The sequence below is a fragment of the Lytechinus variegatus genome, chromosome 4 (assembly GCF_018143015.1).
Source record: "Lytechinus variegatus isolate NC3 chromosome 4, Lvar_3.0, whole genome shotgun sequence".
Classification (NCBI taxonomy): Eukaryota; Metazoa; Echinodermata; class Echinoidea; order Temnopleuroida; family Toxopneustidae; genus Lytechinus; species Lytechinus variegatus.
In genome coordinates this window covers 12,563,890-12,589,983 of record NC_054743.1, presented here as the reverse complement: position 1 = coordinate 12,589,983, position 26,094 = coordinate 12,563,890, and the positions used below count along the sequence as shown (strand labels likewise).

The following is a 26,094-nucleotide window of genomic DNA, read 5'->3' as shown; positions in this document are numbered from 1 at the left end:
GTCCGAAACGTCGAGTCTCTCTACTACTCATCATCTTTACTCGCTGACTCAAGCCAGCATCTCCTCATCAGCTCTACTACTCAAGCTGTTCTCACTCAACATTCCTTCTGGTTTACAGTCCTTTTCAGGACTATTTTCAAGAAAGAATACTCTACTCTCAAATCTCCACTTTCTCGCCTATCCGCTTCCTATCTTCTATCCATTGTTTGTATAACACTCCACATGGTGTACCGTAAACCACATCAGCAAGAAATAATAAGTTGAGCATTTGAAAGTCGAATGCTAACACTGAGGAGATCATCCCATTGGTAATCTGAGACCAAGATGTGCTGGGTCACACACTAACAATTCTTCCCTTTAATGGATAAGAAAAGTAATAAAAATCTTCAAGTACAGTATAAACTCTTCATCAATGATATTTTTAAGCCTGTAAGACCTCATAAAAAGTACAAGGTATTATTGTTGGATAGACTTTATAAAAGCATCAATATAAGAAATTTGTTCAAACTCATGGGAAAGTTGTTCATGTGTTACATATTACATCTTGGTGACAATGCCAATTGGAGGATCTCAGTAGCATACATGTGATATCAAGATTTGAATGCTTAGAATTTGTAAATTCAATTTTTCTCAAACTTTCATTGATCTACAAGTATACAATCACATTCCTGACAAATAATATAAAAGTACTGGAGACACCTTCCATTTTCTATGTGCTGAGGAATGCATCTCCCCAATAATCTTTAATAATTATTCACCCCTCTCATAATATATGTAATGCAAAAAAAACCTGGTGACAACAAAGAACTGTATTATCACCTTGTTCATAAGAACATAAATATTATACATTTCATGGGTGTATTTACAAAACTCTATATAAAATCATGTTTTTGTTATTTACATTGTATAATTCATGCAATATACACGTCGATCAAAATCATGGTGAAAAGGATTTTTAAGGGGAAAAAATTACTAGCAATGATGTCCTTGGACGTATCAAAATATAATGCCACTCTAGAATTCAAGAGTAAAAACAAATGAAGATGGGCTTTTAATTCGTGTTGAGATGGTTTTGCTATATAGTTTGCCATAATATTGAGGAAGGTAAAAAGCAACAAAAATACTGATTGAACAAACCTTAAAGCTTTGTGCAACAAAGCTCGATAATTATTAAATGGTATTTAGGTACAGATGACACAGATTAACCAAGTAAAGCAAATAAATGGGCATAACACAATGAGCCTATTAAGCAGTTGTTGAAAGTTAACTCCAAAACTAAATACAGCATAATGATATGTCATAATACTGTGAGTCATGTCACATTAAACCAGGTTCCCGTTTCATAAAGCCTTGTTACAGTAACAAGTGCAAATTTTCTATGACAAATTTTGAATCAACCAACCAAATTGCAGGATTTCAGTAGCTTTAAACCGTTATTGCAATTTTGTTATTATAACAAGCTTTATGAAACGGGAACCAGAATGATTTCATTATCATATCAACAGGTTGTCTGTGCAACTCTGCACAATTTACCTAAGAAAACTTGATTAGTCCATGACAGGAGTCTCATTCACCTACTGTACATGTATGTCATTTAATGTCATCTATTCCATTGTCTCTGTACAGAAATAGTTGCTTTTTGTTGCCGAGCTTAGTCACACCACAGCCTATTGTATAAATATTAACGATTGCCACCCAACAGTATCTTTCATGAAATTCTTGATTTAAATTTGCTGTTAAGCAGTGTTGCCATGGAAATTAGCATTGGATGACAAAGTTACCATCAGTAACTGTTATGCAATGGGGTCCCAAGTCTAAAGGAACATGAATTTGAACCTTCATTTATCGTGGAGATCAATGTTTAGGCAGCCCAGGGTTTATGTACGTTTCCTGACATCTGTGTGAGAATTAACTTAACCAGAAGCCCATACCTGATGATCGTCTTAATAATAGGTTTGCTGGGTCAGACCTAAATTTTAAATAAAATAATTATACTCAATAGAACCTGTATAAATACTGATATTGCTGAAAATTTTCCTTAAAAACAAATAACTAGCCATCAAGACATGACCACTTTTTGCAATTAATTATAACCAAAACCATAGAAATAATATTACGTAGTGCTTAATTCAGCAAACAATTCAGGTAATATCCTTATTACAAGTATGAAAATGTCATATTTACCCAGGATGGCGACTTCAATTCCAAAAACTCTTCTACCATGATGTTATCATTACACCGGCATAAGCTGGGATGCCTGGGCACTCAAGCATCCTACGAGTTTATTTCTACTGGGTACAAAATTTACTACACCTGGGTGGAGATTGGCAAATGAAGATAAGTGCCTTGCCAAAGGATGCGAGTGCTGTGGTTGTGTTCAATTTCAAGACCTTGTGGTTCATAATCTCGAGCCTCATCCACTCAGTCATAAAACCTTTACAAACAACATGTCCACAATAGCTTCATAATGCAATGGATAAAAAGATGAGACTCATGTACATGTGTCTAAACATTCTTAAATATTTTTTTTTCAATGGAAATAAAAGCAATACCAGTACCTTATACATGCATTTTAGGTCTGAAGATAATTAAGTATCTGCCTACAAAATGAAAAAAAAATATATAATTCATATGCACTCTAGGAGACAAATATATTTTCCAATAATGAATCAATCAAGCCATGATATTAGCGTATAGCAATTCAGAAGAAATTCAGGTGGGTTTGAAACATCAAGATTTTACTGGTGTTCTAATTCCAATCATCAATTCTGTGTCTCCATTACTTTTGGACATCACTGGATACTCTTGAGACATTATCCTCAAGAACCTGGTGAAAGCTTATAGAACAGTGATGGGTTTTTTTGGCCAAAAGAATAAACAAAGCCTTCTAGCCAACAAACATTTATGTATGAGCAGGAGGTTTGTGTAGTGCATAGGGTCATCTAGTGTCTTTCATGTATTTCTGGACATATCAATACTTGAGAATTTGAAACTTCTAACCCTTAAGATATCATTTGGACCATGTTTATATACCATTGGGCATAAATAATAATAATAGGCATTTGTATTACGCCATCTATCTAGAAACATTATCTATTCCAAGGCGCATTGCTATTATTATTACCCCGGCTTTAGCTCAAGCTGCCTTTCAGGGCTGGTGAATTCAATAAATTAATTCCACGGGGTACCCATTTACCTCACCTGGGTTGAGTGCAGCAGTGTGGATAACTTCTTGCTGAAGGAAAACATGCCATGGCTAGGATTCGAACACACGACCCTCTGTTTGAAAGGCGCGAGTCAGAAACACTAGACCATGACGTGCCCACACTATTGTGTGGATGATAGTACACTATTTATGGCAAAATTCTTACATCTAGAACATCTGTAATTGAATTTAAGGAAATATCTTCTTAAAATCAATTCCAATTTATTTATCATGCAAAAATAATGACATAAAGTTTGGTGAGCATTAAATACTGTCTAAAGTTCTGTGCACTGTATGAGAGTTCTTCCAAATTTACTTCAAGAACACTTGGACACCATGTTCTCTGGACTACTTGCTTGGTCTTTCTGGCATGGGGATACGTATCTGGGTCTCCATCCGAGCTACACCCAAGTGTGCCTCAATCTTTGTTGATGATAATTAATATTAAACATTTGGTAACCATGTCTCTTAGGCATGTACAAATAAAAATATGTGTGTGTACGGAATTGGCAATCTTACCCCTGTTCGCAAACATATAATAATTTTCCAAGTAATTTTGCACTTTACAAGAATGTCTTTAAAGTAAACCAGTACGTCGGACATCAACATGGACATCATGTCTCATGGAATACGAATTAGCTCTGCATCACACGCCATGGAAACAGTTTTTATTCTAAAAAAGCAATTTTGGATACGACAGGCTGAACATTTGGCAATCTTACCCCAGCTGGCATACATGAAATACTGTCCAAGGAATTGTGCACTTTACAAGAGTGTCTCTGAAATAAAATCTTATGTCTGACGTCACTACGGACACGATTTCTCTTGGAATACTAGCTGGGTCTGCACGGCATTGGGGCATCGGGTTCATCGTCAGATCCGTCTGTAGAGATACCTGTGATACGGTAACCCATGTTCATTAACATGACCTCCAAGGGGTCGGCTTTCATCCGCCTCTGGTTGGCTGTCGCTGCTGTGTCAGGTTCTGTGATGCAACGGTCGTTGCTGCTACCATCCTGGAAGTGGTAGGAGTAGAACAAACATGCAAACTTCCTAAAGACTAGACATTTGGATCAAAATGTAAACAAAGTGCTGCAATTTCTAAATTCATGTAAGGAATATAGAGCTGTACATGTAGATGAGGATAATATGCATAAAATGAAGGCTGAATTAGAGGACGTCTTGAATGTAGGTGTATTGTTTTTTCAAGTATATTTAAAATTTTCATATTTTTAACACATGTATACACAAAAGGTGATTAGAATCACTTAATGTTCATTATTAAAATAATCATATTCATGATGTATTGCTAAAGAATAATTATAATGTGCATAAACAGGAAGGTTTGTTGAACGTGCCTTGCATTTTCTTCATTCCCTCAATACCCCTTAATCAAACATCATTCATGATCAACCATGATTCAATACTTAACTTTATTACTATGAACTAGGGTATTTTCTACACAACCGTTGCATGTGCAAATCATAACATGATAGGCAGTAGGTACTACATGCATTATTACTTAACTTCTGCTTTCTGCAGTTTATTTCTTAGGGATCTTATAGTTTGTAGTTTAATACTTTGACTGTTTTTCCTTCCTTTGTGCAACTCTACTAAAATCTTTGTCAACTGACCTCAGGTCGAGGGCTCCATAACCTGACGACGGGGTCAATGCCACTGGTTGCTAGGAGACACGACGATGGATGAGGTTGAAGACAGTTAACAATGGAATCATCACCTCTGAGGACGCGAGCGATGTTAGTGGTCTTCCGATCCCAGATGAAAAATGAGCCATCATCTGAACCAGCCATGATGTACTGACCGTTACTGGATAGGAATAATCATACGGTGGTATTTCTTCACTGTTGTACAAATGCCTACTTGCTTGTTGTACGCGAGCAAATGGGAGGCTGAATGTCAAACATTCGAACCGTTGCACACAAGATGTACCATCAAAAATGTACCGTTGCACGGTTTTAGGAGGTGACATCACAATACGATTTAGTTCATTACGCTCAGTAAAAATGAAGGTGCAATATACACGTAAGCCTGCTGGCTAACTGCGCAATGCTGCCCAAGGTCATGTGCACTTGTTGGATTTGGCTTTTCGCTTTCAGTTTTTTGCTCCCTTTTCATAGATTACTGCAAAGAAAAAACTCTTGGTTTTCTTTCATATTTTTGTTTAATTCTGAGGTACTGTATAACACAAATAACGAATATTCTTATTCGTGCAATGGTGCAAGATATTGCATTCAGTGAAAGAGACGCTCTATTCAACTTGGCTAACACCACTTTGAATAGAGCATCTTTCTTTCAACTCAAGCAAAATCTTGCACCATCGCACTCATGCCTATTCACTATTTGTATACTGTCTGTTTTCTTTCAAGATTATGAATAGGAAAGATTAATAAAGGGCATCTTTGGGAGTAACAGATTTACCACCTTGCTTGATAAAGAGCGATTTTGACATATTGAAAATGTTTCAATTTAAAAAATTACATTTCTTAATATACTTTGAATGTTCTAAATAATGACATGATATGTGTTAAACTTTTACTATTTCTCTTATAAGGTTTGGATAGATGTAAGGTTGTATTTAATGTCCACAAAAAATGGGGAATTGCATTGTTACATATTTTGAACATTTTGAACATACGTGACATACATGTACATATTACACAAAAAGAAATTTTACATGAATGTAATCTATAGGCATAGAATAAATCACCACACATACATTTGTAATACAGGCAAGTTCATTGAATACAGACATCTACACGTAGAATGGAAAGGATTTGAACAGAAAAGTATACACTCAAGAGCTGTATTTTGTATGATTTTTTACATACCTGCCAACTTCTAGGAATGAAAAATTGTATTCTGTGATTAAAAAAAACATATTTTCCCAAAAAAAACTGTATTTCATATTAAAATGCGTGGCGTGCACGCTCATTGCAGTGCTCAAGCTGCAGACAAGCTAAAATGCACAATGCTTTTGCAGGTGAAAAAAAACATTGAAACATGCGTATATCTCACCCTGGTTTTAACAAAATGATTGAAAAAAGAACAAGTTACCTGAATTACATTGATCCAATAACCATATTCGTGCAAGTTTTATGAAACAGAGACATATAGAGATGATTTTTCTCAATAAATTATGATTTTGTAAAAAAAAAAATTCAAAGGTTAATGGCTCAAATTCTATAAAGCTATCGTACATCCTACCCTAGAATACTGTAATCCTGCTTGGGGTCCAGTCTTAAAAAAGACAAAGATCAACTAGAGAAGATACAATGAGCGACGACACTACTTCCTAACATTCGTCATTTACACTACCCTGAAGGGTTAAGAATTTTGGGACTCCCTACTCTTTCATACAGAAGGCAAAGAGCAGAATTACTCCAAATCTTCAAAATCACAAGAGATATTGATCGGATAGATCTGAGTAGTCTGTTCCATCTTGATGATAATAAAAGGACCTGAGGTCGTAGTATGAAATTTAGGAAATACAGATGTAGATTACAGACACGGCAATATGCTTTTACAGCTAGAAGCATTAATAACTGGAATGCTTTGCCAGAGGAAGCAGTTTCAGCTACTAGTGTAAATGCATTTAAATCTGCAATCGAGAGGCACTGGAAATCCAATCCATTAAAATATTCACCATACCAGAGACAACCCTACATGTACGTGACGAGGGGCAAATAAGCTTCCAGCTTTATGTCTCTACATCCAAGTAAATGAGAATTTCAAGTGCATACCTTCCAAAGAAGTTTGCTTCCTTGATATCAGTGGTTGTATTGCAGTGTCCACAGTATCTCTCAGTATAATCATATGCATCATTTCTGAGTTCTTTCTCCTTAGGTTCTACTGCCTCGCTGCTTGACGTCCTTGGACCATCCGGTGGCGAATCTTGCCAGTCTTGGTCACTCGGGGCTTCTGCACGTAACAATTCAAACCAAAGATTTGAGAATGATAGAAAAAACATAGTGAATACAAAAAATTCACAAGTTTTGTGATGACATATTGTACGGCATGTAGTTCTTGGTGAGCCATTCAACCCTGTAAAACCTATGTTTAGTTTTGGTAACTCCCCCAAAAAAACATGACCAAAGAGCGCTAAAACAGTTATGATGTAAACGATATAAATAAAAAAATTATTCATTGGATAAATTTAAAGGATGTGCATCAAAATTTACTATGATCAGGTGCTTGTTAATGTAACACTTGTTGAAATACATTTTGAAAATAATAATTTTGCTCTGAAAAGTTCAGATTTCATCTTTAACTGACAGATAATTGAGCATCCAATTTCGTGCAAAAAAAGGTCCCCAGAGGACCCTTTTCATAAAGCTGTTTGTAAGTTAAGAGCGACTTTAAGAATGACTGGTGATCCTTTAATTCTTGTGGTCAATGATATTCACCATTAAATGCTGTCATTGGTGATTATCTAGCATGTAAGAAAGGTTCACCAGTTGTCCTTAAATCACTTTCAACTTACAAACAGCTTTAAGAAACACCATCCATGACCTCATGGTTGCAGTCCATGGACTAATCCACTCATCTGCAACAAATCAACCACACATCTTACCATTCGTCCGTTTATCAGAGTTAGAGAAGACGGCAGCAGTGATGTCCCTCTCCAGGGCCTGGCACTCAGAATACTTGGCGTACTCCGGAAACTTGGTCTTGAATGACTGCAGACACTGATGGGCCTCGTTGGACCAGGTGAGCTGAAGCAAGCAGCGGGCAAGACGGAAATGGGCCTTACGATGCTTAGCATCGAGGCTCAAGGCACTGTGGCAGTCACGAAGAGCTGCATAAATATCTCCATCCCTGCATATAAATATGCTTTTAGGTACAGATGAATTCCAGTTCTGGTAACAATCTCAAAATGACTTTTTACAGAATCTAATATAATGACCACCCAAGTGTTTGTTTGTATGAATAGAAATATGTGCCAAAGGATTCTGGAAAAAATTGTGTAATTGCTGAGAAATAAGCAAAATAAGCATGGATTTGGTCACTTCCGTCAGGTCTTTATTCCAGCAATTATAATACACTGTCCCACATGTGCCTACATGTATCTGTGTTGGTGATCTTCAGTGTGATCGTATTTCAGCTTAGATTTTATGATTTCACAAAGTTCAGCTTATGTAACTGTACCAGATCTAAATGTAGATCCTCGATGATATACTGACAATTAAGCCTTGTTTTACAGACTTTCTAATAAATCAGTGTTTACGGCAACTACTGGCATTTGTCTTAAAGTACAGATGACATCTAATAAAGAAATACTTGCTAGTTCTTGTGAAGTAAATTGTGCAGCAGGTTTGATGGCAATGTGTGTTGCGATGTTTTACATCTAAGGTAAAAGCACATCAGGGGCCTGTTTCATAAATAGTTACAACTGTTGTAACTCTGCCAATATGGCAACTACCATGGCAACAGGGCTCAGCAGCCAATCAAAATCAAGGTTACCATAGTAGTTGCTATAATGGCAGTTTTACAACAGTTGCAACATTTTTAAATAACAAAATCAACATCCACTCACTAGGGCTGGGACTAAAACCCGGGTACCCGGGTCCCGCCCGGAAGCGTCGGGTACCCGGGTAGAAAAATCAATACCCGATACCCGAAAATTGCTCACCAGTATAACGTACATTTGATTTGTATTGCGTAGTGTAAGACATGATTGTAAACTCATCACAAAAGTACACAAGTCCCATTTTGAATCTCACCAATTACCCTCGAAATATCCTTAAATATACTAGTTTTTCAAGCGTTGATGATGTGACTGAGATCGTTCAATCGTCGCCATGTTTCTTTTGCAGCGCAGTGACGTCATCCAGCCACTGGGACGCAAGCTAATTTATGAATGAAAATATAGTTAAGCATGCGCATTGCAAGCCTCAGCCCCACGCAGTATTCCGTCAAAACAAGTCTGCAATACTCTGTCACCTCGTACCAAAATCGACCTAGAATTCCACTTTTCTTTATTTCATATGAATTATGAAAGGTATTCTCAGAGGATCTGTTTTCTCACCGATACCACGCAAGTAAGGAAATTTTATTCTTGCTTTTCCGTCAAAATCTTACGAAGTAGCGTCGATGTTGCATCGTGTTTGTGAGTTTGTAGAATCCATCGCTATATACGTGAACAAAGTCAATTGATTTCCGGGTTTCGGAGCATACGAGGCGCCAGCCAATCACGTTCTTGATACCATTTTCAGTTCATCATAAACCGAAAATGGTAACACGATCGTGATTGGCTGGCGCATTTGACGCTCCGAAACCCGGAAATCAATTGACTTTGTTCACGTAGCGATAGATTCTACAAACTCACGAACACGATGTAATATCGATACTACTTTGTAAGATTTTGTCGGAAAAACAAGAAGTAATAACAATTTGCTTACCAGTGCGGTATCGGTGGGAAAACAGATCCTCTGAGAATACCTTTTATAATTCATATGAAATATAGAAAAGTGGATTTCGAGGTCGATTTTGGTACGAGGTGACAGAGTATTGCAGACTCGTTTTGACGGAATACTGCGTGGGGCTGAGGCTTGCAATGCGCATGCTTACTATATTTTCATTCATAAATTGGCTTACATCGCATTTGCTTGATGATGACGTCACCTATGGGGTTTTTCCACCAGTCATATTTCGAGCGAGATGATTTTCGGGTACCCGGGTACCCGCCCGAAAATTACCACGGGTACCCGAAAAGAAAAAACCCGAAAGTCCCAGGCCTACCACTCACCATCCTCGTTTCATATAAGCTGCTGCTCTGTTGCCGAAGAGAATGGCATGGTCTGAACACATGCTGATGGCCTGATTGTAAAGACGGATAGCCGAGGTATAATCCTTCTTATCACAGTAGAACTTGTTTGCTTCATGCTTCCATGCTTCTATCTTAGGAGGAAGTTCTTTGGTTGAGCTAACAGGGGAGGGAAAGAGGAAAGATATTTCAATGTTATGCAGAATGGGGACATGAAGGAAGCTGTAGAAACTAATGTAAATATTACAAGCCTTGGGAAGGCAAAATGGCAAAATGTTTCCATTTGTAATTGAAATATACATGTATTGCAGTTGTAGTCAATATCATGTATCATTTCCATCCAATTATACTTAGCAACTAAATTCAAAGATCATTAAAAAAAAATATCATCATCACCATCATCATTACCACCACCACCACAACCACCACCGCCATCATCACCATCATCAACAATACCATCAACATCACCATCATCATCATTATCACCACCATCATCATCATCATCATCATCACCATCATCATCATCATCACCATCATCATCATCACCATCATCATCATCACCATCATCATCACCACCATCATCATCATCACCATCATCATCATCATCATCATCATCATCATCATCATCACCATCACCATCATCATCACCATCATCATCATCACCATCATCATCACCATCATCATCACCACCATCATCCTCATCACCATCATCATCATCATCATCATCATCATCATCATCATCACCATCACCATCATCATCATCATCATCATCATCACCATCACCATCATCATCATCACCATCATCATCATCACCATCATCCTCATCACCATCATCATCATCATCAACATCAAAATCATCATCATCACCATCACCATCATCATCATCATCATCATCATCACCATCACCATCATCATCATCACCATCATCATCATCACCATCATCATCATCACCATCATCATCATCATCATCATCATCAAATCATCATCATCATCATCATCACCATCATCATCATCATCATCATCACCATCATCATCATCACCATCATCATCATCACCATCATCATCATCATCATCATCATCACCATCATCATCATCATCATCATCATCATCACCATCACCATCATCATCATCATCATCATCATCATCATCACCATCATCATCATCACCATCATCATCACCATCATCATCATCATCATCATCACCATCATCATCATCATCATCATCATCATCATCATCATCATCATCATCATCATCACCACAAATCGCCACCACCCAACAGATTTACTATCATCACCATCCTATCCTTTTTCATCATCACTCACCTTTTTCTCCTACTTGATGATGCATGTGACCTAGACTGATGCCTCTCACTGTGATGTGAGTAGCCCGCCCTCGCATCCGAGTCTTCCTTCTTCATGCCATTGGTTGGCTGGTAAAGACCATTCATCCCATTGGCTGGGTCTACTGATGATCCATTAGATGATAATGCTTCCCCTATGTGCTGTTGGACATCTAGCCAATTTAAAAAATAACAATAATAATATCAACCTGTGAATAAGCAATAATCAGTATAATGCTTAAAAAACATTCAAGGGGGACAGGGAAATGCTCATTGGTGAGATCGTTGAATGATCCTTATTCTTTTATTGAATAAAATCTTTAAAACACAAAAAACAATTTATAAATGTAAATTAACGCTCCTCCCCAAAAAAACAGACAAACAATAAACAAACATTGCCTAAACATGGAGGACTGGCAAATCTACATATGAAATAACATGTGTATCATCCATACTTATACAACTCCTGAGAATGTTCTGTAATGTGATTGGTCCTAATTGGATCACATGATTTTCAGTGAATTGCACTATGGCATCCAAAATGCACTATCCTGCACTATGACGTCAAAGTCAAAGGATAGTGCTAGGTCTGCAATGTGGCGCGACGTAGCTCGGCAGCGCAGACTAGATCTAGAATTTAGATCAAATATAGCATTCGGGGCAACTTAGTAACATGGGGGAGGTTGTATAAAAAGCAATGCACGCATTCTTGTGCACAGAGGACCTAAGTAATGAACTCTGTGTTTGGCTCGCCAAATGGATATACCGCACTCAGTCCTGCGGACCTCAGTGCAGATTATACAACTCCTAAGAATGTTCTGTAATCTGATTGGTCCAAATTGGATGACATGATATTCAGCGAATTGCGCTATTGCATCCAAAACGCACTATCCTGCACTCTGACGTCATACCAAAATACTATCCTGCACTCTGACGTCAGAGTGCAGGATAGTGCTAGGTCTGGAATTATCTAGAATTATCTAGAATTTAGATAAAATATAGCATTTGGGGAAACTCAGTAACATGGGGGTTGTATAAAACAAACAATGCACGCATTCTTGTGCATAGAGGACTCTGTGCTCGACTCGCCAAATGGACATACCGCACTTGTTCCTGCAGACCTTGGTGCGGTATATCCATTGGCTCTTCTCGCACATCGTTCTTTATTTGGCCCTGCGTGCCGCGCTTACGTGCATTATTTGTATAATACAGGACACCAATGGCAGCAACAATCTGTAAATATCATTTATGAAATAACAATAATGATATTGCAAATTATATAGATTCTACACATCCACTTTATTAAATTCCACAAAGAAAAAATATGTCACAGAAATCGAGAGTTTCATACTAGGCAATAATAACAACAGAAAATATGTCAACAATACAGTGCTGCCACTATTGCTGTGGAAGAGCCATGGTGTAGTGGTTTGAAAACCTCACCTTGAAAACTGAGGGTTGTGTGTATTATCCATAAATATACAAAGAACAAAATATGTCAAAGAAATTGATACAGTTTCATACTAGGCAATAATAACATAACGTAATATACAGTATGTCAAAAATATATTGCTGTCCCTATTCATACCACAGCATCATCATGATTCTTTTAAATGGCTTAGAAACTAACAAAACATGAATACTCAAATATCTTCGCGAATACTAAACTATAATGAAAAAGACATACCTTTACAAACACCATTTGTACAATATCCATTGGCACTTGGAGCTGGATAATCACCAACATTATACAGTCTTGGTTTCTGCCTATTGTTTACATCAAACAGATATACTTGTTCTCCTCCAAGGTTTGCTAAAAGTTCATGACCTGTAGGGCCAAAGGTCACATAGGTCGCAACCAGTGACCTATATCTTCTCCCTCTCTCCTCCTCCTTGACAGGTAAATGACCTGTTTAAAAAGAAAATTAACAAATATGTTTCCACCATCTTATATTCATATAATACATTTTCATTCAGTGAACTCTGTCCATGAATCAATCAGCATGTTATTACCACATAGGGGAAGGCGGGGTAAGTTGAGCAAAGGGGCAAGTTGAGCCACCAGCCCCAGGCTAATAATGAATGAGTCAGACATTGTGGTGGTGCCATGTATTGATGACCCATAGAATAACCCCTAACCCTACCACATTGTTTTCCACTTTGAAACAAAAAGTAGTTTTTTAGAGGGAAAAGTATGAATTTCAGCCAAAAAAGTAAAAATGAGTGTAAAATCTATAATTGCTTTATACACACACACGTCTTTAAATATAGTGAAGACATGATAACAACATTGTTAGTCCAGGTATGGATCTTCATTCTTGTCATAGTCGTTTATATGATGGATGCATAATAAATGTGTGGATACAAAATTATCGCACTAAGTTCGGACTGGGGTAAGTTGAGCCAAACAGCATGGGGCAAGTTGAGCCATGGTAATTCTTATGGTAATGTATCTTAAAAAACAAACAAACCATAAAAATCGATTGAAATGCAGGCTGAAAGGAGCAAATTTACATGACTGCTCTTTTCCTTTTAAAGGATGTTAGTATTTATAGAGAATTAGCAAGTGAAAAGACTTTAAACAAAAAATTGACATGCTGGTTCTCCCCCCATACATTTTGTACGTAGTTTTTGTGGCTCAACTTACCCCAGACGGTGGCACAACTTACCCCATATATGGGGCAAGTTGAGCCATTTGACATCGGTTTTTTCAAAGGTCACGATGACTTTCAGTGTGGGGGTAGAAAGTTATATGTAGGTGAAAAACATTTCACAAGAATCAAATTTAAAGGCAAGGTACTTATTTCTACAATAGTACTAGTCATATCAATTCTAACATGCAAAATGCAAAAAGTGTCACAACTTACCCCGCCTTCCCCTACACTTAAATAACTCAAGAATTTAAGGATACAGAAATAACGATATGAAAATTAGCCAAAGTAGTCCGGAGAGAATGTTACCACATTCATAAAAAGAATTAGGTATATATGCAGATTTAAAAGTAACATACACAACATTTCATGATTTTAGACTCATCTTGGAAAATTTAAAAGGTAAGTCAAACTGTATGAAAGTAAAAAAAAATATATACTTTTGCTATTGTAGTGATATCATCAACACTGATTCACAAAAAATCAATAAAAAAACAATGCCATAATATCACAATGTATACATTACTTCTTTTGCCTGACACAAGTATAAATTAATTGAACAAAGAAGACTAGAAACCTACTCACATACTTGGCTTATCATGGGCATTGAACCCTAAACCTTCTCACCTGCTATGAAATATTGCACACATCCCCTTGGCACTTCACCATGGTCATCTGGTTCAGGGGCCGGGGTCCTCCACGCTGACCTCAGGACCTCTTCTCTTGAGAAGTGAACGGCATGAGGGTTCAACATTCTAATGTCGTAAAGCCTAATGAATGGATCACTAGCCCCAACTGAAAGAAATAGAAATCAGGAAAATAATTTCAAAACAGCATTGATCAAGGTGGCAAATAATAAGTAATAACATATAGTTTTATAGTGTTGTAGTCTATGCTGGTTACAGTACCAAAAAAAGTCTTGAAATGAATTGATAGAAAGCCCCACTACAATAGAACACAGATCAAACACAGGAAAATATAAAATTGCACAATTCAAGGGGAAAATTGTAGAGTTTGTGTGGTTAACAGTGAAAGTTGCATCATATAATAAACCAATGGGTAATACCATAACATAATCAGCCTTTTTGTATATCCAACTTCTCTGCATCTCCATTCTTACTTCACTTCATTAACTCCTCATGCCCTGATTTTTTTTTTTCATAGAGTAATACAACCTTTCATATCAACTACAAAACTGAGACCAATCACTTCAAGAAAATCTGTTTTCTTTTCAATTTTCCCTTTCCTCCTTTCCTTTTCCCCTTTTCTTCCCCTTTCCCTTTCTTTTTTTCTCCCTCCCTTTTCTTTTTTCCCCCGTTTTTTTTTTATTTTTCCAGTGAAATCCTCTTGCCCCCCACCTATTACGCCACTGAGGAAGATCCTACATAAAAAATTCAGGACAAATCCTTTATTGAAATTGCCAATAATTTGCCCTCTTTATTCATATGTCTGATCCCTACTTTTCTTTATTTTTTCTTCGCTTTATTAACTACTCATGCGATGATAATTTGAGAGCAATACACCTTTTCATATCAAGCACAGAGTGGAATTTAATCATTTCAAGAATGTCCCCCAAAGAAGATGTTGGATGTGAATACACTATACATAAAGGAAATAAAGTTTGAATTCATTACCTGCTAGCTGTTCAGGTCTGTATGGGTTGATTGCAAGGCACTTGCATTCCCCATGTTTGCCAGTGTAATAGTTGAGATTAATAAGAACATTGTTACAGCTATCATTACACAGGTGGGGAGATCTCAGATCAAATTGCCTGAAAACCAATAAAAACAAGAAACAGATAAAAAGACAAGTTTATATCCAGTTCAACACAAGGCAAAAGCGATTTCGTGTCTCGCCCACTTACGAAAATAAACAGAAATATCGTGATTTGCGAAGGCACAAAACAGGATTGTATCGAAACTTCATTGTGAAATGACTGGGATGGAATAACACTTGTCATAAGAGCCTTGCACGTAAACTTTAATATTGACCTGAAAATGACCATTGACCTTACCATGTGACCTCCCACTGCAACAAAACAGGCAGGTTGCCTAAGTACATCTACCATCCAAGTTTTGTTGAAAAAAAGACTTACGGTTGTGAGTTAGGTGTCATAAGAGAGTCTTGCATGTAAACTTTAACATTGACCTAAAAATGACCTTTGACCTTATCATGTAACCTCCCACTATAGCATAACATGCACCCCAAGTCCGTCTACCATCCAAGTTTGGTTGAAAAGCGACTTACGGTTGCAGAGTTAGGTGTCATATGAGAGTCTTGCATGTAAACTTTAATGTTGGCCTGAAAATGACCTTTGACCTTACCATGTGACCTCCAACTGCAGCATCACATGCAGGTCCCCCAAGTCCATCTACCATCCGAGTTTGATTGAAAATTTACTTACGGTTGTGGAATTATGTGTCATTAGATTTGTGAGGGATGGACGACGTACGACATTTGGATCCCTTAAGACAAAAAGGCGTAGCATACATGCCATACAGTGAATATGCAGACTAATGGGGTGATCACATATCACATGTTTGGTTTGCCCCTCAAGTTGGATGCAATAAGAGCCCTCTATTTCAAAGTTTGGCCTATTTAATTTCAATGTGTTTCGACAAGGCATGTATTGCTATGGTAGGTAAGCACTTTATTGCAAATCATTGTAACCCACTGAAAGCCAACTGGCCAGACAACAAAAAGTGATTCTTTTAACTAGTCTATCATGAATCATATATACATCGAGCCAATTTAATTCTCTGTATACATGTATGCAGCCAAAGGCCTAGAGTTCATTGATATGAACGAAATATTCATTTTTATTATTATCAACATGGTAGCAGGAATAATGAGCAATGAGCAAGGAGACCAAACAGGGTTGCTAAAGGACCATTGTATGTGATAGCCTTTCAAAGGTTTTTGTAATTATTCTCCATTCAGTCACATAACGCATAATAGGCACAATGCCTTGTCCAAAATATTTTTTACTGTATATTCACAAAATTTCCAAAATAAAATGAAAGAGAAACAAAACTACATGCCTTATCGTCCCATCTTCTCCTGCACTCCAGAACATGTAGGGAAGGTTGGGCACCACTGCGAGTCTTTTGACACGACCTGCGTGGCAGCTAAAGGCATACGTAGTCTCACCCCTAGGCACGTTGTGAACCCGGACTTTGCAGTCAGCAGCACCGGTGGCTATGGTCTCATCTTGAGAGTTTGGCAAGAACTGTCAATGAAACAATGGAGGATTTCTTTATTGAAAGATTACATTGCTTCACTGCAACTGCATTTCCACTGATAAATATCCTTTATGGAGATTGACTTTTAAACAAAGGCTCTGCATTTCTGCCTCTCCTAATACTTTCATTTGTATTACTTGTTCTATATGTTTTCTAAATCCCTATGTCTATACTCATTTATGTGTGTATATATCTATGTTTTGCATGTTTTTAATAAAAGTATTAAATGAAATAAAATAAATGAAATGAAATATACATTGGGCTGCGGCAATTTCTTGCACTTATGCCAAAGACAATCTTACATGTAGTATATAAGAATGATTAGATACCTCATTGATTAAAATTTCATGTATAAGAAATAAAAAATTGCTAGACATGAAAATAGAAACCATCACAACTTTCACTTGAATATCAAAATAAATAAATTTCTTGTACATATATATGCCTGGTGTTGATTCCAATGTTTAATGCAAGGAGGGCTAGAGTTTAAGCAACAGCAAAAGAAATGTCTCTTCATAACAACATGATATCATACTGACTTCTTACTTACTTTAAGAGAAAAGATATTTCCAAGGTGACCAGTACGGATAGTTGTTAATTTTCTCCTTCTGTGAGGATCCCAGATCATAGCAGTAAGATCGTCTGAACCACTTCCTAACAATCTAAAATTGTAAAAAAAAGACAATGATAACCATGTTTTCCAATGTATGAAATATGAATTACTGTCATGTTAGAAATTGATTTTCCAATGTGTCATTAGGGTGTTAGCATTATTCAAGTTCATGTTCAGTACCGTGAACGTCTGCAATCTGCCAGATGTCATTATCTATATTTTATTCATAATTATACACTGACTTATAATGGGTTCAAAGAATATTTCATCAAGAGAAGCTTAACTTATTCATATTAATCATCTTCATCAAATGTCATGGAAACTATTAAACAAATTTCACAAGAATTTTGTCTAATGTACCAAATGAAGTGACAGATTTAATGATTTGATAAGAAATAACATGTACAAGCTGATGTCAAAATCTAGCACATCTATTAGATTGGAACAAGTGGAACACCTCCGGCAGTCTCGCCTGCTATACGCGATTCATATAGCAACAGAGCTGACTTTGAAAACAGCTATTGAATACTTATTTACAAAAGAAAACACTCATATGATGATAAAATACTATGTCCATTGATCCAACATGTTCTTTGATCACAATCATGTGACCTAAGACGTGTGCAAAACATACTTGATAACCATCATGTCTGTTTCATGAACTACATGTACATGTGTAGATCCATAAACTTTATAAGTTATGGTGCCAATTCAACAAATACCCCCAACACAGTTAAAGTTAATTGACTTTTTAATAAATGACCTTTGATCTTGGTCATGTGACCTGAAACACACACAGGATCAGGGATACATGGTTAGTTTTACCTACAAGTCTCATGTAGATCAATAAACTTTTAAAGTTATGATGGTAATTCCACAAATATCCCCAACATTATAAATGTTTGTTGATCCTACATGTAAATGACCTTTGGCCTTGGTCATGTTAGCTGGAACTCTGGCAAGATGTTCAGTAATACTTGATTACTCTTATGTCCACGTTTCATGAACTAGGACCATATACTATCTAAGTTATGATGACATTTCAACAAGTGGAATGCCTCTGGCCGTCTCACCTGCATCACGTGATTCAACATAGCAGCAGTGCTGACTTTGAAAACTACTATAACTCGCACAAGATGTTCAGTGATACTTGGTTACTCTTATTTCCACGTTTTATGAATTAGACCAATACACTTACAGAGATAAGATGGTAATTCAACAAATACCCCCGATGCGGCCAAAGTTCATTGATCTCACATGACCTTTGACCGTGACCTGAAACTTGCACAGGATATTCAGTGATACTTAATTACTCTTATGTCCAAGTTTCAAAAGTCAGATCAATAAACTTGCAAAGTTATGATGGTAATTCAACAGATACCCCCATTATGGCCAAATTTCATTGACCTTTGACTTTGGTCATGTGACCTAAAATGCACACAGGATGTTCAGTGATACTGGATTACTCTTATGTCCAAGTTTTATGAACTAGACCAACATACTTCCAAAGTTATGATGGTAATTCAACAAATACCCCCAATTCAGCCAAAGTTCATTGACCCAAAATGACCTTTGACCTTGATCATGTGACCTGAAACTTGCACAGGATGTTCAGTGATACTTGATTACTATTATGTCTAAGTTTCATGAATCAGATCCAAAAACTTTTAAAGTTTTGATTGTAATTCAACAGATACCCCCAAATCGGGCAAAGTTCATTGACCCTAAATGACCTTTGACCTTGGTCATGTGACGTGAAACTCATGCAGGATGTTTGGTGATACTTGATTAACCTTATGTCCAAGTTTGATGAACTAGGTCCATATATTTTCTAAGTTATGATGACATTTCATAAACTTAACCTCAGGTTAAGATTTTGATGTTGATTCCCACAACATGGTCTAAGTTCATTGACCCTAAATGACCTTTGACCTTGGTCATGTGACATGAAACTCTAAAAGGATGTTCAATAATACTTGATTAATCTTATGGCCAAGTTTCATGAACTAGGTCCATACACTTTTTAAGTTATGATATCATTTCAAAAACTTAACCTTAGGTTAAGATTTGATGTTGACGCCGCCACCGTCGGAAAAGCGGCGCCTATAGTCTCACTCTGCTATGCAGGTGAGACAAAAACTTAACCTTGGTTAAGATTTCAATATTGACGACACCGCCACCGTCGGAAAAGCAGCACTTATAGTCTCGCACTGCTATGCAGGCAAGACAAAAAATAGATATTCAAGATGTAACTTAAGTATTGAAAAGACCTCAATATGCAAGGATATGTTGGTAAAACTGTCAATGTTTCATGTTTTGTAATACTTACGATCCTGATTCATTCCATTCTAAACAGTTCACACATCCATTGTGACCCTGAAAAAAATACAAAATTAAAATTCATCACGTAACAATATCTGCAAGCATTATTTAACAACATGCTCATTAAGAGTCAAACTTGTTGACGAACATATCATTTTCACTTAGTGTACACTAACAGGTACAGTACTCATCATTTTAAAACATGATTTGCAGAAAGAAAATCATAATTTGATCTACATTACTTAATACTGAACATACAGTAGCCAGTTTTTCAACTAGCGATCCAAAAAGTTCTCTGAATAGCTTTACACCTCCTTCATATGTGTATCGAGATGAATTACAACTTGTTTGGTGAATTTATCCTAAGACTAAATAAAAGAAATACATGGATTTGAATAGACTCTTACCTCTAACTCATGTTCCAGGCCAAGTCTATTGATGAGTGTTTCATTTACATGATGAATCTGTTGAAATCTCCTTACAGAAATATCCTACAATCAGAAACAAGAATGAAAAGCATTAAAAATCACTCAAAATAGGAGAAAGGGCAACAATCTACACTGTATACAGGTTACACTTTATCTATGAAAAATTGGGAAAAAATAATTCATTATTTTGTCAGGTAAAAAGGGGGAAATTATCCTGGCATCTGACTACAATATCTTTTTTTAAATAATGAATGCTCATGTCCACTACTGAGAATGTGGTCTGTGAAAAAATCTTATTATTTTTTACGACAAAAACTAATAAATAAAATTCAAAATTAAGATTTTTTTTCATTAGTATAAATCCAACTACTCTTGTACATTTTAAGGTGTTCCTAAAACAACATTTGTAAACCAAAATGTTTAAAATGATGCACTTCTCATATACAATAAAATCAGAAGAGCTTAAGTTAAACCACAAGATATCATACCCCCTCCTTCCCCACTCTCATTACTAGTACTTAACTGCAAATTTTGTTATGAATAGAATTGACTCGTTTGACATGTACATAATTATTATCTCTTGTATTATGTTTGTTTATGTAAATTACCATACTGTTTTTATTTTATGTTGCCCATAAAAATAAATTACGCAGTGACAACTTGTCAGAGCTCCAAGGCAAGTAACAAAAAGCTCAGCCATTGATCAAACAGTATGTATGCTTGATTGCACTGATTGCATTTTGAATGTTTGTATTGTACATTGTCAGCTGGATATCAAAGCCATGTATCTCAAAATAATAATAATAATAATATGTCCATTTATATAGCGCAGTTACTATGTGCATATACTCAACTGCGCTTTGATACTTGGTATCATATTATTACCCCGGCTGTAGCTGAGCCGCCATATTAATAGGCGCTAAAGCGTTCAAGGAAAAATCCTACCGGGTACCCATTCACCTCACCTGGGTCGAGTGCAGCACAATGTGGATAAATTTCTTGCTGAAGGAAATTACGCCATGGCTGGGATTCGAACCCACGACCCTCTGTTTCAAAGTCCGGAGACTAATCCACTAGGCCACAACGCTCCAGTATCTACTATTGATGGACATCTCATACAGAAAACCCAGTATCTCAGTACTATAGCAATGGTGGCAACCTCATATTCAGACCTGCCAAACTCTGGGAATGAAAAACTGTATTCTGTGATAAAAAAAAAACTGGATTTTTCCCCCCAGAAAGTGTATTTCATTATAAAATGCTTGGTGCACCCATCGCGGCGCTCAAGCTGCATGCAAGCTAAAATGTGCACTACTCTTGCAGGTGAAAAAACAACAACATTGTACATGTATATCTTCACCCTGGTTTTAACAAAATGATTGAAAAAAAAAAAGTTACCTGAAATAACAATGACCTAATAACCATATTTGTCGACGTTTTATGAAATGGAGACATATAGAGATGATTTTTCTCAATAAATTACAATTTTGTAATATGAAAATATATATTTTGTTTTTAACAAAAAACATATTTTTAAAGCAAAAATGTACTGCCGTATTTTGGTTCCAAGACCGTACTTAATACCCCTAAAACGTACTGGTTGGCAGGTCTGTATATTGTCAGAAAACAGCTTCCAACTCCAAACTTATAAATTCTAAGATATTGAAAGTTCCCACTTATGTGATATAGATAACTCTATTACAAAAGAAAGCTATTTTTCAACTGTACTATAGGGTTTTCAAATTCTGATACAAGGTTTCACCAGCCCACTGAGGATTTACTCCCGTCACTTACCCTAATCTCTCTTCTCCTCGCATGATGTAAGACACTAGATGGCCTGGTGTCCATGGTGATGACCCTAAATGACCTCTAAAGTGACCTCATGAACTCTACCATCTGATCCATATGCCCTGTAAAATACAATTCAACATAATTAATAAATAAATTTTCAAGCAAAAAAATGATATCGCTACTGAAATGAATAATCACAAGGAGCATTTTCTGTAAAAATGCTTAGAAGCAAATAAAACAACCCCCGCCTCCCCCCCCCAAAAAAAAAAGATAAATTAAAAAACACAGCATGTATATTTATATAGTGTTTTGTTATATTGTTTGTTGGTTTCAGAGGCACTGAGCGACCTCCAGTACAGGGCCAAGCCAGGGATAACATAAGCGACCCCCAAAAACATGTAAAAAGTATATCTTTTTCAAGATAGGGCACGTTACATAATGAGGGTGTCAAAAACACTAAAATAATGAAAAAAAAGGTATCTACATGTATTTGCTAAGAAAGCTATGTGTTTAGGGTCAAATTTGTGAGGGTTAAAAAAAAAATAAAATGTTTTAGAAAGGATCATTTCTGCCCAACAGTCAACACTAAATGTTTAGAGTACCATTTGCGAGATGTGTGGGAGACTGGGAGGTGGAGTGTACTAAACCCAATGATGTAGATAAAGGTAACACCGATGACTGACATCTGTGACATAACAATTAAAATATCACTGTACTTGTTTAGGGGTTCAATTCAGGGAATACTTGCCAAGGTATCGTTTTGTTTCCAATACATGTTAAGGGTAGGGTTTCACACGCCAATACTTGTTAAGGGGTGTATTTTCAGAACATGGAAAATACTTGTTTAGGGTGCTTTTTGAGACCCCATGATCGCCCATGGTCGCCCATGGCCAATAAATATGATTTATGATATTTATCGGCCGATGCAAGTATTGTACGAGTCATGAAATTTATCCGCCGATACAAGTATTTTGTAAAATATAAGTTGGCACTACTCATGATTTTGCTGCCCTCTATAGACGCGTCGCTAGGATGCAATCACAAAGAAGACAAGATGGCGAAAATAACATCTGTAAGTAAAACGCTCCTCTACTTTTAATATTTTCACATATTTTATTATTGTAACATAAAAACAAACAAGAGTAGGTTTAAAGTTGCAACCTAATATTTTAGCCAATTTACATAAGTTTGGGCTCAAAAGGCTACAGAAATCGAATATTTTGGAGCAACATTGCTGTCTCCAAAATACTCGGTTTGAGTGGGACAATGCAATCCTGCCCCAGGCTCCATGGAGAGTAAGCCTTCATAATCGGTAATGACTTTTACTCTCCTGGGGCCCGTTGCATAAAACCTTTTACCTGAGAAAACTCAGGTTGTTTTTACCGGAGTTTTTGCCCTGTGTAAAAGTCAAAGGCAGGAATCAGACTAACCTTAGTTTTCAGTTTTTACCAGAGTTTTCTCAGGTAAAAAGTTTTATGCAACAGGCCCCAGGAGCCTCCAGGCTACTGCTATCTTAAGTAACACAGTAGCTTAGTACTAGCCCGGTGGGGTCACTCAATATGACTTGGGGACCGCATGACCGTTACCAAAATCGCGGGAAAAGGGGTCAATTTCACGGAACGTCCGCAGACAGAACACTCCTCAAAGTAGTGAAAATAGGGGTGCTCACCGTCCTCGATCTGATGGAAATAGGGGTCAGGAAAAAGGGAGAACGATTACGGGAAGTAAAATCCGTCGACGAGTCACCAGCCGAAGGGGCGTGCGCATCATGCTCTGTATCTTAATATGGACAACTCTACATTCATTTTACAAAGAATTCTACTTTTGTTATTTTTCAAGAAAAATAAAGTTCTTTTGGATCATTGTATCAGTATGACATGGCTCTTGGTCATCTTTAAGCACTGAGCACTCAGACGCCTGTGTTGCAATTTCCTCTAATGAGGAAAGGGTGTAAATGCCATGTCCTTGAAATACGGTAAATAGGGGTAAATTTGCAAAATGGGCAAAAGTGTCCTTACAATCTTATAATTAGGGGTGTTTCAAGGTACCATTTTACCGCAATTTTGTCCTTGTTTTGCGTGAAAATAGGTGGGTAAATTTCACAAAATGTCCTTGAAATTGACTGCAATAGGGGGTCACTTGCATTTGTGGTAACGGTCATACGTGTCCCCCTCTGCGGCTGAGTGACCCCACCGGGAGTACTAGTTACTTCAGCCTCTCCACTAGACTTCACTACTGCTACACTGCGCTACACCTACCCAAAATAGCTCAGTTGGCAAAATTCACTCTCCGAATGACAAAGTGTGTCACTTTTTGCGTTTAAACGCAATATGTCAGGTCAAAATAAAACCTTACGTACACTTAATCTAACATAACTCAACTTACATTCCTCACTGTCTCACCCCTTTCCCTTTCTTGATGAACCTACAACATCAGTCTAAAAATCAGTGATTTAAAGCCAGTAGCCTCACACATATTAATTTTTCTGCCAAATCAAAAACATCGCAAACGCAAATTGCGCATACGTCACGTGGGGATCGTAGGCGTAGGCCATAGCTAAACTAAAGATTCTTTAGTTAGATCTAGACATGCTAGATCAACTATCCCAATATTATAGCCAGTAATACGACATGTACGAACCTTCAGGCTTCACCTGAGGTAAGTACACTCCATCATCATGACCCTTCAATTATCTGGATGATCTGGCTGTACATCCACAACTCATGACTAATAATGTTCCATACAGTTTGCACTGAAAGTGACACTGACATGCAAGGGCGACTTCTCGGTCAACAAACAACACTCAACAGACAACAAGTTTTCTTTCAGTTATTTATTTCACAGCAGAACAGCACATAAACAGGCACATGCTTATATTCCTCCATTGTAATCGATACACAAACATTATCTAACTCACAATCACATAATACTTACACAATAAAGTTTTCAGCAAGCTGATTTCTCAAACGACGTAGATCCTACATGCATACGACCTCTGAGATGACAGGCAAGTCAGCTCATTACACTACAATGCATTGATAAAGTGCAAGTCGGTCAACCTGCTGAAAAGAGGCAAAACAAAGCTACTGCGCATGCCCAGATCTATTAAAGGGTCAACCAGCTGATTTTGCCGAAGGTATCTTTGATAAAAAAAAAAAAACATGTAACGTTAGATGTGTCAATTATGCTTGGATTTGGAAATTAATTCGAATTCCTTTAAATGCCTGTCTTAGCTAACTGAGCTAGTTAAGGTCCTTCCGTTCTGTCATACAAGGGAGTTAAAAGCCTTTGTCTCATTGTCAGAGGGATGGGGAGTGCCCGGGGGGGGGGTGCCGGGTGGATGCTTAATTTTGCTGAAAAATCCAACAGATCGGTGCGGAAGGAGCCAAGGAGTCCCCCTCCCCAGCATGAAAACTATAGCAAAATTGTACTCGTTACTTCATAATTCTGAAAAATTTCCCACTCACTGTTCAGGGTACAAAACAAGGTGAATATATAAGGTATAGTCGGAATAATCATTTCAAGGCCTTTTTAAAATTATTATTTCGAGTTAATTAAATTAACCATGAATTGTGGGAACCAGAGTTGGTCACCATGCAGTGTATGTTCAACGTATCCAGAGAATTTTGTATACTTGTTAACAGAATACCAATCACATTAGGTTTCGGGAAACCTATTATAGTAAACTATTTCTAACAAAGATTACAGGATATAAACTA

The 26,094-nt window shown here is 37.0% G+C and overlaps 1 protein-coding gene across 1 annotated transcript; it reads right to left on the bottom strand.

Moving 5' to 3' along the window:
• Positions 1 to 3,216: 3,216 nt before the first annotated feature.
• Positions 3,217 to 25,416, bottom strand: LOC121413413 (WD and tetratricopeptide repeats protein 1-like). The gene is made up of 15 exons (XM_041606223.1): positions 25,310 to 25,416; positions 22,379 to 22,494; positions 20,564 to 20,647; positions 20,164 to 20,210; positions 17,772 to 17,883; positions 17,021 to 17,208; positions 15,614 to 15,750; positions 14,607 to 14,774; positions 13,016 to 13,237; positions 11,312 to 11,501; positions 9,972 to 10,148; positions 7,797 to 8,041; positions 6,967 to 7,144; positions 4,840 to 5,032; positions 3,217 to 4,221 (listed from the first exon to the last, which is right to left on the bottom strand). The coding sequence occupies exons 2-15, from the start codon at positions 22,430 to 22,432 to the stop codon at positions 4,039 to 4,041; spliced, it is 2,178 nt and encodes a 725-aa protein (XP_041462157.1). The 5' UTR covers positions 22,433 to 22,494; positions 25,310 to 25,416; the 3' UTR covers positions 3,217 to 4,038.
• Positions 25,417 to 26,094: the final 678 nt, after the last annotated feature.

Excerpts from the sequence above, each read along its gene's own strand:
- LOC121413413 (XM_041606223.1), bottom strand. The coding sequence starts at position 22,432 with ATGGACACCAGGCCATCTAGTGTCTTACATCATGCGAGGAGAAGAGAG. Across the intron at positions 15,751-17,020 it reads GGAGAAGATGGGACGATAAG|GCAATTTGATCTGAGATCTC; the intron begins GCATGTAGTTTT and ends ATTGGTTTTCAG. Across the intron at positions 5,033-6,966 it reads GAAGCAAACTTCTTTGGAAG|TAACGGTCAGTACATCATGG; the intron begins GTATGCACTTGA and ends ATTCCTATCCAG.